The sequence below is a fragment of the Tympanuchus pallidicinctus genome, unplaced genomic scaffold (genome assembly GCF_026119805.1).
Source record: "Tympanuchus pallidicinctus isolate F22 unplaced genomic scaffold, pur_lepc_1.0 scaffold15, whole genome shotgun sequence".
NCBI lineage: Eukaryota > Metazoa > Chordata > Aves > Galliformes > Phasianidae > Tympanuchus > Tympanuchus pallidicinctus.
Genome location: NW_026294669.1, coordinates 9220947 through 9238677, shown reverse-complemented (window position 1 = coordinate 9238677; position 17731 = coordinate 9220947). Strand labels below are relative to the sequence as shown.

Sequence of the window (17731 nt, the reverse complement as noted above, 5' to 3'; positions counted from 1 at the left end):
AAATCCGGAAGGATGGGTTCATGGCTGTTTTCCAGTGAGAAAAGCAAGTCAAAACAACAAGCACCATTTGTTTTTGCTTTTCCCTGGCAAGCTTCCTTCAGCTGACTATTGCATGGTCTGTTCAGGGTAAAGAGACAAGGAAAAAAAAAAAAAAGCAAAGCAGTAGCTCTGGCTTCTCTCTGGCCTTCTGCTGCAGTCCCAAGGCAGAGCTTGGAGGGGTTTAATGCTGCAGCTGTCATCTGGGGTAACTTAAACCTCAGCTCCAGAGGAAAACATGGGGTGGGGGAACATTTCGGGGGGGGGAAACAACACTAGATTCAACCAGCAACCTATCTGGACCTTCCAGCTCTATTCTGTGTTAAAACCTCAGCTGTGCAGCCCTCAAAGGCTGTTGTGAGGCTGGCACGCTGTGCTGGCACCTGCCAGCCTACAGGCTGCATGCCTGCTTGTGAAGCCCCAGGAGTGGTGCTTGCTGTTTAACATTTCCTCTGACCAAACTCCCATGTCCCTGGGGCTTCCCCCAGCCTCCCTGCTGTTTAAACAACACCACACGAAACATGAACTGCTTCTGGCAGTCACCGCCCTCAGTCAACACTACAGCATTAAGTCAACATACCTTGTGCAGTGTCACCACGGCTCCTGGCTGCAGTGCTTGGGCTGATAAGACACTGCTGATAAAGAAAGAAGGCAGCACATGCTGTGCTGGCAGCAGAATGCGTCTCAGGTCAGTCAATCTGTTGGTGTGGGGCTCATTAAGCTCAACAAACTCCACTTGCAGCATCATATATGCACAATAGTTTTATTTTGTTTTTATATAAAAAAAAAATTCTAAAGACTGCAGAACTCATGTATCCTAATTTCTTACACAAATGCTTCCAACACCCTCCTCTTTTTAAGCTAATTCCCCCCTCCCAACCTGCAATGCCGTGACTTCCCCTGATTTTGGCCTACTCACCCTTTATAGTGGGATGGGATATGTCTAAAGCTGCAATGTGGCACTTGGTTCTCTTCGTTGGCAGGTTTCATAGATCCAGAAACCTGGGCTGTGGAGTCACAGGGCTCAGAATCCACAAGCACAGCTGGTGAGCCTGCCATGGCATCGGCATGTCCCAGATCAGACAGCACACGCTGCTTTTCTCCTTACTGTGCAAATAACAGGCTCGTGTCATCGACCAGTCCTGTTGTAAAGTATTTTCTTCCCTGAAGAGGATCCCATCTTCAAGTTGAGAAGCAGCAAATACAGTCAAGCAATTGTCCACAGCGGTCCCTCGTGCTGAGACCTGATCAGTCAACTGTACCATTGTAAGATTTGTTGAGCTTGTTGAATGTGAACTCTACATTATGCGTAGAAATGGGCTTTCGGTAGAGAGGATTGGATGCCTTTGGGAAAAGACAAAGAAGAAAGGTAAGGAACAAAATCTGTGTCATGGCAAAGCTATGTGTAATCTCACAGAGTCATAGAATGGTTGTGAAGGGATCTCAATGCCTATCTGGTTCCATGGCTAGGATCACCTCCCAGTAGACCAATTTGCTGCAAGCCTCATCCAACCCAGAGCACCTCTGGGTGTGCGACATGCACAGCTCTCTGGACAGCCTCTTCCATCCTCCCCTTTCTGCTCTACATGTAACTATGGATTTGGCTTTGATAGGCCCTACCCAACATCCCATCTGATGCCCTGAAATGCTGAGCAACCCTATGGCCAGGAAGCCTCCCCAGAATGCTTCCTCATAGACCTGTCCACCTGATGTTCCCAAAAGCACAGCACACACCTTCATCTCTCTGTTTTCCATTACTGCAGTTGTTTGCTGCATTGCCAAGGGCCCACCCAGCAGCCCCCCAGTGCTCACCATTTCATATCTCGCCCGGGTGCGTTCGCTCTGGAATCGGTCAAACTCCCTCCTGTCATGAATGGTGACGAGCAGCTTCCAGAGACCCAGCAGGATGGTGCCAATCAGCACCACGCTGCCAATGACAGCCAGCACGATGGTCACAGCACTGGGGGCTGAGCTGCATGCTGGAAAGGAGGGGGGAGAAGGAAATCAGCTCTGGCACAGGTGCATCCCAGATCAGGGTAACAGGAGCGCAGCTGAGCAAGTGGCTTTGGGGGCAGCACTGGCAGCAAGGACTGAATTAAAAAAAAACCAACAGTAGTCCTCTCCATAAAGGAAGGGATCTTAACTGCCTTAACTTAATCAACTGGTCTTTCAATTAAGTGCAAGCTGCAGCCTCAATGAAATAAAATGTGCCTCCCTTGGGACTTCCCATTCTGGCCTGTGTCCTCAAGAGGACCCAAGCTGAGCATGACAAACTCTCACTGGGTGTTTGCCAGCTCTTCCTGCAATGCCACATGGGGTTTCCTCTGAGAAACATGCTCTGCATGGGATGAAAGCAATACGCAGGGGACAGATGTTCCGGGGGGACTGGGACACAGGGACTGCACTGCTGGGAACAGAGCTGGTTAATGGAAAAGCAAAAATCCACAGGACTCGTGGGGGTATGCCTAGCAGCCTCACTTTAGAGCAGTAGCAGTGGTTTTCCCACCTCATGTTTCTCCTCCCAGTGGCTCTGTCTCCAAACCAGGGCATGGCATACTTGCTGCTTCCTGAGCAGGCTGTATTTAATTTCAGCAACCTGATCTGGCAGAAAGCTCTTGGGCCACCTGCTAGTAACGCTGGCAGCTCAGGTGCACGTCACAATCTTAGAAGCCTTTCACACTGGAAGCACCTGGCTCTGTGTTTCAGCCCTGTTCAATCAGCTCAGTTCTTTTGCACCTGTGTACAGCCTTGTCACCTCTCATGCTGTCAGCAAGGAAAATGAAGGAGGCACAAACCTGGCTCCTTGAGGACGGTGAGGTTGGACTTCCCATTGGCAAGCTCCGAGTAGGTGAACTTCATGACACAGTTGTTCACCGGGTAGGCACACAGGATTGCATTGGGGTCATCCGTTTCTGAAATAATAAGGGCAACTTGGTGACTTGCACAGCACACCCAATATGTCAAAGCACCTTCATTCTCAGCCAGGTGCTTCGGAGAGGCTCGTTTCCACCCAGAGGCCCAGCATCAGAGCCAGCCCCAGCTATTCAGGAGCCCTGTCATGCTGGGGACTGTGCATTCCTTCCCATACAAGGGGCTTCCTATCCTACATATGGTGCACATTATAGCCCAGCCCCAGCAGTAGGGAGAGCTGAAACAGCATCACGTGGGGGAAGGGAGAATGCAAAGCATTAGGAAAAGCCTAAAAGCCTCCACCATGGTACCTTTGCTTTGCAGCTGCCCCTGGTCCGGCTGCAAGGCACTCTGTCTCAGAGTGGCTGATGGAACAAGGAAATGGTCTGAGCAAAATGGGGAATTAGCAAGGTGAGCACCCTAGGAATGGAGGAACACAGAGAACAAAAACTGCCCCTGGAAATCATCAGCACACTTTGATTTTGCTTCATGTGAAAGTGGAAATGGGGTGGCTGCAAGAAAGGAGATAAATTAATTCCCAGAGATGTGTGCCTTCAGCCCTTCCTGCACTGCCCTGCTCCTGGAAACATCCCCTGCAGGGCAGCACCTCCAGCCATGCCAGGGAGCCCTGCAGGGCACCTCTTGCCTTTATGGGATAGCATTTCCAAGAAAGGCATCTGGGCCACTTTGTCCTATTGGTCTTCAAGACACAGCTGAGGTTCTGGCACCTGGAAAATACCCTGCCTGTCACTAGCATCTGTGTCTGTCACACTGAGAAATGATGGCATTAATGACCACTGCTATCCCAGCCCTTTCTCCCTTCTATTTATCTTTCCTATCTTTCTCCCTTCTGTTTGTCTTTCCTTTCAATGCCTTTGACCTGCCTTCAGCAGGGAGATTAATACCCTCCATTTCAACAGCTTGGAGCCCAGTGGACTCACTGCTGCAAACAGCCTTCAGCTTCTCCTGCCTCAGGACATAAACATCCACTCTACCTGCACCTGTGGCACCAAAGGCAGGGCTGGAGATTAATTACGTCAGTTAGGTTGATACAGATAACACTTGTGAGTTTCTTGACTAATGCCCCTATATGCTATCGAGCAGATAACTTGGCTCCTTCAGGCCCCACTGCTTCCAGCCCCAGCATTGCACCAATATTCTGCTAAGAGATAGAGCAATTAAAGTTTCAATAGTAACGACTCTTGTTGGCCTTTACTAGGTGTCAGAGTGTTGGAACAGGCCGCTCAGGAAAGTGGTAGAGTTGTCATCCCTGGTGATATTTAAGAGCAGTGTGGATGTGGTGCTTAGGGACATGGTTTAGTCATGGACTTGTAGAGTTAGGTAGTAGTTGGATTTGCTGCTCTTAAGGGTCTTCTGACTAAATGGTTCCATGGTTCTGTGGTTCAAGCCCATAGCCAGAAGGCACCTAGGACATCCCAGCATTGCTCACTGCTCCACTGCTGTGACAGTGCAAACCTGTGTCTTCTTTCTGCCAGTGATGAATACCAGCATTCAGCCTTTCAGCGGGGATTTCTAACACATGCTGCATCACAGAAACACTTGAGGATGAGGATTTGGCTGGGTCTGCCTGTGAGTCCCTGTGCACTTTCTCTAGGAATATTTTGCAGCCCAGATTTCCAAGTTCTGAGCTCTCAAATCTCAGCACCACCCAGGATCAGACTGTGGCAGCACAACAGAAGAATAAGTATAATTCCCCAACACATCTTAAAACAGAGATTTGGCTGTTTTCCTCTGAAAGCAGCAGGGGATTGGCCAACCACAGCCCAGTCTCACCTCCCAGAGTGCAGCCAGCAGGAAGGCTAGCTCTGGAGTTGTGCAATAGGCAGGCAGAGGAGTTAAGATTTAATCCCCTGTATGTGCTGGCTTCTTAGAAACATGGGGCAGCCGGGCATCAGAAAGGAGCTTCATGTGGGTCAGAAGCATTTAAGATGGCCTTGTAACCTCTCACAGTGCGCTGGGACAGGTTCACTCCCCAGCAAGCTGCAGTGAGGATGGGGAGAGCAAGAGCAAGCCCCACAAAAGAGAAGGTAGGAAACCATACTGGTTGTTAATTGAGAGAAAGAATGAGCAAGGTAGAGCACTTGTATACCCTATGAACTATGGAAGAGAAGTAAGAAATGTCAGACATGGATGGCCATCCCTGCTTGATCCAGAAGCACTGGCCTCTCTGCCCCAACTCCAAGGGCTGTTGACAAGGTCAAGGTCAGAATTGAGACTGAAGCTTTCACTGTTTCGGTCTCCTTTATCCTGTAAAAGAGTAACTAGGGACTGCCAGAGTGAAGCTTGAAAAGAAGAGGGAAAAGGTATCTGTTGAGGGACGTGGTGTGGAATGACCTTCAGAAGAGGACACAATGAGCAGGACAGGGGATTCTTCTTCCTAGATGAATTCTCAGGGAGATTAGAGAATGCCTTTTTTGGGAGACATTTTGTCCCTTTACACTCTCTCACAGCTCATCTAATCTCTCCTGTCTCCTGATCTTATCCTGCTCTCTTGCAATGACCACAGCGGGCCTTACACACACCAGCCCTGGACCTGCTCAGGTGTGGTGAAGAAACAAATTTTTTGGACAGGCCTGGGCAGACTTCATGCAGCTGTGAGCTCAGAAAGGCAGTCACAGCTGCACATAGCAAATGCATGCCCAGAGGGATGTACTAATGGCTAACCTTACAGCAATTAGCATCTCACGTCTACAACAATCCATATGTCCAATTCATAAAACTCATTATTTCTTTCAAATTTTTTCTAAATGACTTCATTAAATGAAATTAACATGCTTCCTTCCAAAAGGCAATGAGGAAACATTATGTACGGCTGCTTGAATCCAGATTTTAAGATGCTATTTAAATTCAAGGATGTTTTACTTAGCATTGAGACTATAGCTAATCCAGAAATACATACACAACACCAATTGAGTTGCTAACAAACGCTTAAAGCAATACCAATTACAGCCTACATAAAGGGTCATACATTATGCTTTCTAAATACTATTTAGAAACCTGAGGCTTTCCTTACAGATATGCCTTGGTCTTGCTGAGAGCAGTTGGTTACTGGATATTGCTTGCTGGGCTTGGAGCATCAGTCTTAAGGGGAGTGGGTGAAGGAATGGGATTGTTCAGGTTGAAGAAGAGGAGGCTCTCTACAACTCTCAGAAAGCAGGCTATGCCATGGTGGGGCATACCTCTTCTCCCAGGTAACAGTGATAGGATGAGAGGTAATTGCCTAATATTGCACCAAGGGAGGTTTGGGTTGGAAATTATGAAAAATTTCTTCTCCAAAAGAGTGCTGATGCAGTGGCACAGGCTGCTCAGGAAGATGATGGAGGTGTCCCTGAAGGCGTTCAAGAACCATTGAGATGTGGCACCTGGGATAATGTGCACGGTAAGGATGATTTGACAGTTGTGATAGTTGAACTAGATCACCTTTGTCTTTTTTTTCCAACCTTAATGATTCTATGATTCTATGATTCAGCTGTGTACTTACTGAGAACATCCACAGTGGTGATGAGCTCATCCTTGCAGTGCTTTTGGCAGGTTTGGTTATCCAGTCTTCCTGAGTTAAACAGCTTGCATTCAATGCAGTCCCTTCAGAAAGACACAAAGAGAGAAAGACTGAGTACAGAAAGAGGGTGGGAAAGAGAAGCTTCAGGGTCAACCATTTTCATTACAAGGACGGATTTGTTTCAAAGGTGGATTCAGTGAAGAATAGTCTCCAGCTGTAGGTCTAGAGACTGTTTGCCCTTTGGATGTAGGAAGCTGCATATCAGTTACTGCAAAATCCCTCCTGTCTATGATCAAGGCAGAAGCGTGGCCAGATGCTGGTGTCCAGGACACGTCCTCTGCAAAGTGTCAGCCAGCCCTTTCTTTACATCTCACAGCTACTTGAGCCCAGAAATGTTCAGCTCAGCAAATCTGGGCTGCCAGCCTACAGAGCAGAGCAGCACTAAAATGAAAGGGGCCATGAACCTCCACGAGAACGTGGACAGCAACACTTGTTGCTCTATGCATATACTCAGTGCCTGCAACACTGTCATTGGAGAGGTGACAGTACAAACCCAGCTGGCCAGGATGCTAGGGACCTTGTCTACCTGGGTGAGCAGGAATCTCCCAGGAACCAAAGAATCCCTCTCCCCTCATCGAGAAGTCCCTCCTGAAGCCCCACGCGTACCTTTTGGTGCTGCAGACCCCTGGGCAGGTGGGACACTTCTCACAGGTCTCCCCGAACGCCCCAGGCTCGGTGCACTGGCACCTCCCACAGATGCAGTTGCCGCGGCCGCTGCACATCTGCCCATCGCTGGAGACGCAGCCGGCGGTCTCGGTGGAACAGTTGCAGTTGTCCCCGATGTAGCCCGTGTGGCACTTGCACTCCCCACAGTGACACTCCCCATGGCCTAGGGGACAGAGCAGCGAGAAGGTCATCAGCAGCGACCAGAGCAGTGCTGTGTGACACTGGTGTCTCTGTGAGGGTCCTCCCCTGCCAGAGCATCCCCTTGCAGAGCTGGCATTAAGGGCCAGCCTGAGAAAATCAACAGGCTTAAAGGCTTTCAATTACAGTAAGTGCCATGGCTGCCTGCCCAGCAGCTGGTTTTGGAACAGCATCCATCAGCTCACTGGAAATACTGCTTGAATTCCTCTGTGGTTGATCCTGAGCAGCAAGGATGCGTTTGAAGGCGTGATTTCTCCACAAGGCTCATCAGCAACCTAATTACAGCTCAGCTTTCCCGCTGGAAACAGCCTCAAGTAGCTGAGAGAAGATAAACTATATACATGCTCTTCTCATCAGCACTAAACCACTGATAGCTCTGCCTCTCCCATCATCCTGAGAACACCAGAGGGACCATGAAGCATCAAGCTGTGCCCCTTGCCAGAAGTCCTGGGATCACCTTCTGCTCTGTGGGTTTCTTGTTCATCCCAGCAGCCTCTTCTGTGCTCCTACCGTTTGCTTTGGAGTCAACCTTTATGCTCAGACATTACTAGAGGGAGGAGCCTGTGTTTATAAGACCTCTGAAGGTTACTTCCTCTGCTTAAATCTGATGCGTTCACACCACCCATGGTCCTGTCTGGAGTGCCTAGGAAAAGCAGCCCTGCATCATTAACTTCAGCTCAATCCCCTTGGATACCACAGAGCCCAGCACAAGATGCAAATCTGCAAGAAATCCACCTCTAGAAGTCTTGCTGCTCATGAAATGGTTCAGCAGTTGGTGCCAGGTCAGTCCAGGAGGGCAGAGATCCCATGCATCCCTTCCAGCACTGGGGTGCTGAAATGGAGCCTGACAGACTGAGACGGGGAAGGGAAACAACTGCTTCCAAATTTGTATCCTATTCTAGCACTGCAACCAGAAAAATGAAGAAACAGCCTCTTGGAGAAAATGGCTTTGGTTTCTGCAGTAGAGCAGCCTTTCCATATGAAGGTGACTAAGCTTGGGTCGTGAGCCTGAAATTCAAAAATATGTTGACATGTGTTTTCTGCCTGGCCACACTGGTTAAAAGTGCAAGAAGCTCGCCATGGGGAACAAGCCAAGAGTGGGAATTTCCATGTTGACCTTTAGCAGCAAAGACATTACCATCTGCCTGCGCCAGCCTGAAAGAGCAGCCACTTTTGCGAGCACTGAGAGCTCCATTTGTGGTGCTCCAAATCTCCCATCCAGCATGGCCTGAAGGCTAGGTGGGACACATTTATGCCTCATGGGGGCATAGCAGGAGCAGATCTGCTTCTCAAAGTACACCCAGAGCCCCGGAGATGGGAATTCACTCCCAAGATGAACCCTGCTTCCCAGATTCATTTTTGAGAAGAAAACACAGCCAGACTACTGAGGAGGGTGTGCTCCAGGCCCCCCCCTGCTCCTGCAGCACACACTGTGCAGGACATCAGCACAGCCTTTAACCATTTGGATTTGCATGGTCTCTATTAGAGCGGTTTTGTGAAGCCAAAATACATTCATGATGTGCTCCAAACATAACAAGATGTTTTCTGCTGTTCCCATCCTTGAAATGAGAGGACGTGAGACATTTAAAAGATCCCCATCTAGCTGAGAAATGACAAGCTCCCTCTGACTTTGGTAATGTACTTACCAGTAAACCTTTAATTGTTAGGGGTAACACCTCCCAAATTCTGTGCACCTGCTGTTGTCATTTTTGACCTTATACCTGCATGACTGCTCTAAAAAGAAAAGAACAACCAACAATACCACAACAAAACAAGAGGAGAGCTGGGGCAGGACCCGGTTAAAATGAGCAAGCATGTCCAAGCAATGCAGCCTCACCAGCGCAATCCCTTACACAGAGTGCTGAGCCATGACCGCTGCTCCTGCTGCTCTATGTGTTGTTTGCATTCCCCAGAGTTGAAGGCACCAAAAATATCTGCCTACAGCAGAGGGAGCAGCCAAAGCCCAGACATGAGGCACTGATGGACCAGCCCTGTTGTGCTAGTACAGGATTGGAGCTTCTGGTCCTGCACAGTTTGCATGGGTGGGAGAAGGACAGCAAGAAGAGGCTGGGAGAGTCTGGAAACTTTCCGTTTGGTTCTGGTACGACGCAGTGCCTGCTTAAGCAAATAAATCATCTGGATTGCCACTAATCTCTTTCCATGACTCAAAGGAGCCGTAGGCTGATGAGCACTGCGCTGCCAGATGCTTGGCACTGGTGGGCAGGGAGGACTCAGGAAAGTTAATGAAGTGGGGATGGGAAGTGTTCCCTTGTCCTGCAGGAGCACCCCAGCCCAGTGTCCTTGCTGCAAAAGGGTACTGAAGTCTCTGTGTAAACTGCAATGTGTCCACCGACTGCCTCCACTCGTGCCAGAAGAGCACTCGCCCATGCTCATCTACCCACAGCACAGCACTGAAACAACAAACCAAGCACTAAAAGGCAGATAACAGGGAAAAAGAGCTTTTCTGTATGCTAATTACACAAGACACCACAAACTTGTGCATCCTGCCGCTGCATTAATGTGAGCAGATATTTATATCTCAAAGCATAGGGGTTTTGGCCATGAATCGAAGAGGCTTTAAATAATACTTTACTCAACCCTAGCACTGGCAGAGCTCACAGTTCCACCACTGAAAATAGCATCAGCAACGCAGACCAATAAAAGCAAAACTGGAAGAAGAAATCCATGCCTGAGCTGTGACTTCAGCCCTGGGCAACACGAACTGCATCACCAACTCCATGTTACTATCAACATCCCAATGACAAAAGTCCTCACCCCCCTCATCCTTGCCATTTCTCCCTCACTTGGGAGCTTTTGGGTTAAACAGGAACTGGGCAGGGAGCTCAGGGCTCTGGGAACTGCACGCTCACTTTGGTGAGCTGGGGCAGAGCGGATTTCCTGCAGAGCCCTGCCAGCCTTCCCTCATCTTCCTCCTCTCCCTTGCAGAAGTGCAACTGAAATGTAGTCACAAGATGAGTCCTTGCTGCCCATTTTGGCTTTTTTACGTATCATTTCCTGCATTTCTTAAAATAAAGCCCTTTTTTTTTTTTTTTTTTTTTCTGGTTAAGAAATCTCAGCGTTCCACAGATTTCCTGACTTTTGCTTACATGAGCTCCTCAGCCCCATGTGGCTTTCTGGAGGGGGACCCATAGCTGGGAATTCGGAGCTTTCAGGTTCCACTGCTGACTCTGCTACAGCTACCAGGAGTGGTGTGGGGCTGCCAGAACTGAGGGGATGAAACTGGGATGGGTGTCGTGGTTCCAGTACTGCTCTGGGTTGAAGTAACCCAGCCAAACTGAGTACATGCTTATCCATGGCTTCATCACCTCTTAGGAGCTTGGCACGGGAGGCATTGCAAAAACAATTCCTGATAATTCCTATTACCAAAGCTTCCTTGCTGCAAGTAATGATCCATGGACCCACAACCAGGAGCTTCTCCCCCACTTATAGAATCCTTTGAGTTGAAAGGGACCCTTAAAGGCCATCTGGTCCAACCCCCCAGCAATGAGGAGGGACACCTACAGCTCAACCAGGTGCTCAGAGCCCCATCCAGCCTGACACGGAGTGTCATAGGGGACAGGGACCCCACTTCCATACTCCTTGATCCATCTCTGCAGGAGCAGCATGGCAGGTCAGCAGGGATGGATTTCAGAAAGCACACGTAAAAAAACACCTAGTTCCCTTAGATTTATTCTTAAAATAAAGCCTGGCTCCAAAACAAAGCTGCAGGATCCCAGATGCCTGAACTCTAGGGTCAAATTCTATGGTTCAAGCCCATCCTTAAAATGAAAAGCAGGCTAACTCCCAGCCTACCGAGGAACAAATGTGCTGAATGTCCTTTCAGCTGGACCTCATTACAAGGAGTGGTCCCCAGAGCAAAGAGACATTCTTTCACTGCAGAATCCAGTGCTGCGGGAGCCTTGCCCAGTTCCGCATTTGGATTCAAACACATAATCTGGTGCAAGTTCACCAAAGGTCCATGGTTTGGGGATGGATTTCTCCCTTCCCAAAGAAGCTGAAAGAAGTCAGAATTTCATTCAAAATAAGATATAGGAAAAGAGAAAGAATCCACAGCTGCGCAGCACTCTTAGGTCTCATGTTTGGTATTCTAAAGTGAGCAAAATTCAGGGGCTGTCTGTGCATGCCAATAAGAAACACAATTTCATTCACCTGCTTGCTTTAGACTGTTAGCTTCTCAACCCAAAACACAGCATTCATTTCCAACCACTTCTTTCTGTTAATTAGTGTAATCAGAAAGGTCAAATCCAGGCACCAAAGGAACCAGCCATAAAGGCAAAGCATTCAGGCAAGACCACCCCACACCATCATCTCCCTTTGAGGAGCACATGCTCAGCATAGCTTGCTTTCCAAGTCTGTATCATTCATATTTTGGTGGCTTTCTGGAGTTTGTAGTCTGTGGAGCAGCTGCACCTGCACATGGGGTCAGGCTGTGCCATCAGATGACACTTCTTGCTGCTGCTTTAAGAGAGACCCCAGGCAGAGCTCTGGCTCCCAAAGATGTAGAAAGCGTCACTGCCGTATTCTTTTAATTCTGCCATGGCATTTAATGCCTCATTAGCATGCATTAATGGTTGCAAAAGGCCTGTTCGAGGGCAAGGAGAAACACCAAGTGAAAAGCGGTTGGAACAGCAGCACTCTGTGCAGTCAGGTCCTTGAAGGGATCCCTGCCAGGGTTGGGGAGGGCTGCAACAGCACTGAGGGCCTGGTCGGGGGGAAAGGAGGGGTAAGAAAAGCTGGCATTTTGCTCCTGTGCATGGAATGGGACTTTTGGAGAAACAGAGCTCAATCCATCAAGGACAAAACCCCAAATCCGTCAGTTTCTGATGGCTTCTCCCAGGCTGTAACTGTTTGGGGCTGACAAAACTGGTCCAAGCCCTTCTGCAAGCATCAGAACAGATGGGGTTGGAAACAGAAAAATCCCTAAGCGAGTGCCCAGCACACATATAGGTGACACATATGAGTGTTCCCCAAGCACATATGGTCCTTGGGAAATCCCCCCGCACTGCTGGAGCACAGCCTTGGGGAGATCCTTAAGGATCCAGCCCAGACCTGGCACCTAAGGGAGAAGTCCAGGGTGAGAGGAGGAGGTACCATTTGGTTTGTGCAAAAGGGAAAAGAGCTCCTAGGAGGGGAAGGCAGGAGCTGAGTGCAAGTTCCTTATGCTATTTTAGGTCTTCAGCTCTCTACCTTTGGCATGGAGCAGGATGGGAAAGGCATACACTCAAAGGAACACAGCACACAACTCAGCAGTGTGTTGCAGAGAGTGGAACAGAAACCAGGTTTAAAAAGAAATAAATACAGAGAGGAAGCAGAAGAGAAAGGCTGGGGAAGGGTGGAGAAAGAGTGAGATTTCAGGAGACTCATGGGGATGCTCCCTCTCACCTGCAAGGGCCACCACAAATTTGCATGCCCTTCCAGTCCTTCCCAATTGCCCAGCAGCAAGGGGAGGAGCAGAAGGAATCCTCTTAATCCCTCCAGCCCCAAGCCCTGCTGCCCTGGACCTTACATCTCTCCAGGCTGCCCCACATGATGGAAGCAAACAGAGCTGACCTGATGACCCCTAATTTCTTCATGCTAAGCCATGCGATGAGAGCAAATGGAACATGCCCAGCTTAGCGGCTTAACCCAGAGAAAGGAGGAGAGCAGAGGAGGCCCCCCAGTTGGGTTTGGCTTATTACAAAATGTCTGCAGTGTCTGTACAATTTCACATCAAAGCCAAAACATTTCATGGGCAGAGAGCTTCCATCTGGTGATGCGTATGGGCTAGGTCTGGAAAGGTACACCACAAACCAGAGGTTTCCTTTTTCCTCACTTAAGCAGAGGATCTCGAGATGCCTGAACCACATCTGCTGGTTGCTGAGAAGTAGTAATGGGCACACAGTACTTACTTCTGCCCAAGATGGGGAGGATGCAAAGAGGGAAAGAAAAGAGACACAGCCCTGTAACACTAACAACAAAAGAAATCTTTCTGCATTTCCAGGCAGTGATGTACACCTGCACTCAGATTCTGCATTTTCACTCAAGCCCCCATTTTTTTTATTTTTTTTTTTAAATTGCCCAAATGAAAAAGAAACAAAAAAAAACAAAGATAGCAAAACTTGACATGACAGAAAAGAAAAACACAGCAGATGTGGTTTAAGCTCTGTTCCCTCTTTCTTTCACAGAGCATCCTTTTCCCTTCGGGGCTATCCACCACCTGCTGTGCATGGCAGGGCAGCCAAGCAGCCAAAGCTGCAGGCACAGGGAAGTTCCCCTCCCCAACCACACTCAGCTACCAGCTCCACGTCTGGAGCCACCCAGCACTGCTCACTTCTTTCTTAATAAAACACAGCAGATTCTGGTAAAAGCTGGTGTGGTAGGAATGAAGATTGAGGAGATGAAAAAAGGAATAGTTACAACTGGGTTCCTTCTGTTCCTGCATCTGAGACCTTCCCTGGCACACTAGCACTGGTGCAAGCAGACAGATGATGACTTCAGAAGTAAGTGGGGAAAAAGATCTGCTTTCAGGCCAAGTGTGTCAGCCTGTAGGTATTAGTACAGTAAGAGGCTACATCACAAGGCAGAAATCACAAGGCAGAGATGCCAGTGGTGCAAGTAGATGAGCACTGCCCTCAAAGCACAGGACTAGCGTGTTCTGTGACTCTTGCACAACCAGAAACTGCAGCACTGGCACTGAGCAGCATCTTCCCATGAGAGCCAGCACAAGGATGGAGCTGCTGAACCCAGATGCGGCGCCTGCAACCAGGAAATCCTAGAAAAAATTGCAGAAGCAGGAGTGTGATCTCTAATGTGAGGCTGTAGCAAAACAAACAAAAGCCTTATGTCACTGTGTGCCAGCACCGGCCAAAAACCCAGAGTTCTTCCCCATTTAGCAGACCAAGGAAAGGGAAGCAGTCAGATATAACTATGGAGGCCATGAAAGATTTGCACACCCTCAGCAGTTTTTGAAGTTTTTCAGTTTCCACAGGGCACTTGGAGGTCTATGTAGATAGAGTCTCTGTGCAAGTAACCACGGGTTTTTGGTTGAGTTGCCATTTCCTAAATCCCTTTTCAGAAGTGGTTTTGGGTGGCAAATCTGACACCCTATTGCTGATGTTAGCTTTTTGCGTCAGCAGTGGTGAAGACAAGGAAATTTCTGTAGACACACTAAAATAAAAGAGATGCTGTACTACTTACACCCCCTACAAATACGGGTCTGAGCACTGCAGCTAACAAAGCGTAGCTTCCAGAGAACCAGTCCTGCTTCATTAGTGGCCAATGCATGATGCTCTTACCAAGGCCTCTCCTCCCTCTTACTAACTCATTTTATAGGACCTTTAGGAATGCAATTAGCACTGAGATGTTTCCTCTTTTGTCAGATCTGCTGGAAGGCAGCCAAGAGGTCCAAAAGCCATGGAGATGCACAGTGATCTGCAAATTCCTGAGCTGGGCTCCAGGCAGGGAGGCAGGCAGTGAGCAGAGGGCTCTGTCTCTCCATGGCAGCCATCCAAACTGTCTAGGAAAGGCCAGACCCTGTGCTGAAGCTCCCAACATGATGAACAGCTGTATGTAGTCTTCAGAAACTCTTCCGTCCTCTCTTTCTTCAGAAAAGCTGACTCCACCATGGCTACTTCTTCCACAGACCTGCTGCTCTTTAGGGGCAGTTTGAGGCACACCCCACACCAACTGCTGTGCAAGCTCAGGCACTTTTGGTGGGCTGGAGAAGTCCTAAGCCCCTTGGGCTGAGAAAACTTACTCAATAGGTTGGAATTCAGAAGAAAAAAGGGCTACAAAACAATAAAATACCAGGAGGCATGGTGAGAACTACCCCACCAGTCTATCCCTGGAGCTGCTTGGCCTCAGCCTCCGCTTTGTTTTCTTTCACAGCTTTAAAAAAAAAAAAAAAAACACTTTTCAATGACTCTCAGATTGGCACATCCCAAACCAGCTCTGCCCTTCTTCCCACCACCAGCAGCCCTTGGCTAGGTGCAACAGAAGACACGTGACTTGCCACGGTGCTGTTTCCAGTTGCTGCGAAAAGCCAGAGGATTGCCATTCCCATATGCAGACAGTGCCCCAACAGCCCCAACTTGCCTACCAACACAACAGTCTCCAATGGCCCAGGGAGTGGCAGTCACTGTCTTTGGAGATGTTCAAGAACCATGGAGATGTGGCACATGATAGACATGGTTAGCAGGCAAGGTGGGTATGGGCTGGAGTTGGACTTGGTGATCTTAGCGATATTCTCCAAATTTAGTATTCCTATGATTCTATAAATGCACTACCCAGGCGTAGCTCATCACTTACTCAGAAGCCTGCAGGGTTAGGCACAGTGGGGAAAAATCCCTCCACTTCTCCAAAGAACAGTGAAAAACAGCTGCTTTTCTGAACTTACTCTACCAACAAGAGAGCTAACGCAAACCTGCACAGCATTTTGGAAATTCGGTCTGAGATTTTCACTTGAGGAAATATTTCACTTGGAAAACAAAGAAGTTTTGAAGAATAACATTTCATTCAGCTTCAGGTGAAAGAGTTATGTCTTAGGGTTGATCCAGGCAACGTGTGCAAGATAAATTACATGACCTCAGGCTGAAAAAGAATTAAAGGAATTGCTATTTTAGCAAACACTGCTAAATAGTTCCTCCACCTTTGATGAAGCAAAACTCACCGGCTAAATCCTGACCAGTGGATGATTTGTTTTCCCAGCAGGTAGAAAAATCTGCATTAAAGTCTCTTTAGGAATCTCCAACACAGATTTTCTCTAATGAGTAACAAACCAAAACTCAACCTTTCCTTTCCCCTGCCATGTACCAGGGGATTGCTTCAAATGTGTTACCTTTAAAAAAAGATGGTTCCTATGTGGGCACATGGCATAAGTGGAGAAATGCAATTTAAGAAGGCAAGAAAAAGCTTGGGAAAATCCAAGCCTGTGATTGTTGTAATAGAATCACAGATTGGTTGGGTTGGAGGGGACCTTAAAACCCCCCAGTCCCAGCCCCCTGCCATGGGCTGGTTGCCACTCTCCATCTCAGTGCCTTGAGCACCTCCAGGGACCCACAGCGTTCTGGGCAGCCTGTGCCAATGCCTCACCTCTGAGTAAAAAGTATCTTCCTCATATCTAACCTAAATCTCACTTCTTTTAGCTTAAGGTCATTCCCCCTTGTCCTGTCACACTATGGGACCATGTAAAAAGTCACCTTCCCTTTAGTTTATAAGGTCCTCTAAGTACAGGAAAGTCACAATGAGGTCTTCTCAGAGCCTTTTCTTCTCCAGGCGGAACAAACCCAGTTCTCCCCATCTTTCTCAGCAGGAGAACTACTCCAACCCTCAGAGCATCCTCATGGCCTCCTCTGGACCTGCTCCAACAACCCTGCATCTTTCTTGCGCTGGACACAGTACTCCAGATGAGGCTTCATGAGGACTAAGGCTGCACATCAGCAAATACGCTCCCAAACAATCAACACCAAACCTGCCACTTTGCAGCCCGGACAAAACAGAGAGTGAGGGGTGGGACAGCACCTACCTGAGCAGAGGACTCCCTTGTATCGGGCGCAGGAGAAGTCGTCACACTCACAGAAGGGCCCGTAGATGTTCCCGAACTCGCTCTCATAGCACACACACTGGTTGCAGCTGCACTCCCCCCGCCCGCTGCAGACGGGCTTTCCCTCCACCTCACGGCACAGCCCAGGCTGGGTCTCCCCGCCGGCCCCCTCCTCACACTCGCAGCGGGCCCCCAGGTAGCCGGCATCGCACTCGCACAGCCCGCAGGCATAGGTCCCATTGCTGCTGCACTTGCTGCTGGATGGCTCCGCATGACCGGTGCAGCCGCAGAGGCAGTTGTAGGTGACGTTCACTTCCAGTGTATCACGGAAGCCAGCTGGCTTGATGGTGAAGACATGGGAGGTGTCCTCAGCAGGGCAGCCACGGGCCTCCACCGACACCTCAAAGGAAACCTGGAGAGAGAGGGCAAGAGGGGAGTCAATGTGCAGCCCAAAATGGCCTCCCAGGTACGGATGAACTGCCCTAACTCCACCTCATGTGGGCACCTCAGCGCCCTGATAGTCCATCAAGGTTTTGACCTCCTTTCTGCCCCTCACCGCCACTCTGGTTCCCCATATGGGCCACGTGTGACCCAAGTGGGACAGAGGCACAAAACTGACGTTCAATCCCTGCAAGCCACACACCAAGGGGAGAACCACCAAGAGGGAAGTGTTGGCGCTGTGCTAGGGGAGCCCCAAACAACTGTGCAGCCACTCTCCTCACCATCTTCATGCCCCCACATAGCCCATGCAGCTTCTGCCTGCTGAACCCACATCTCAGTCCTCACCAAAGTGTTCATTA

General features: G+C 49.1%; 1 protein-coding gene across 1 annotated transcript in view; it reads right to left on the bottom strand.

Annotated features, from left to right (window-relative positions):
* Positions 1 to 785: 785 nt before the first annotated feature.
* The window catches only part of ITGB5 (integrin subunit beta 5), a 42035-nt gene continuing 25089 nt past the window's right edge, over positions 786 to 17731 (bottom strand). The window contains 6 exon segments of the mRNA XM_052676089.1: positions 786 to 1380; positions 1849 to 2015; positions 2832 to 2948; positions 6449 to 6549; positions 7133 to 7355; positions 16914 to 17343. Of these exon segments, the coding sequence (XP_052532049.1) occupies positions 1285 to 1380; positions 1849 to 2015; positions 2832 to 2948; positions 6449 to 6549; positions 7133 to 7355; positions 16914 to 17343 (1134 nt within the window). The 3' untranslated portion in view covers positions 786 to 1284.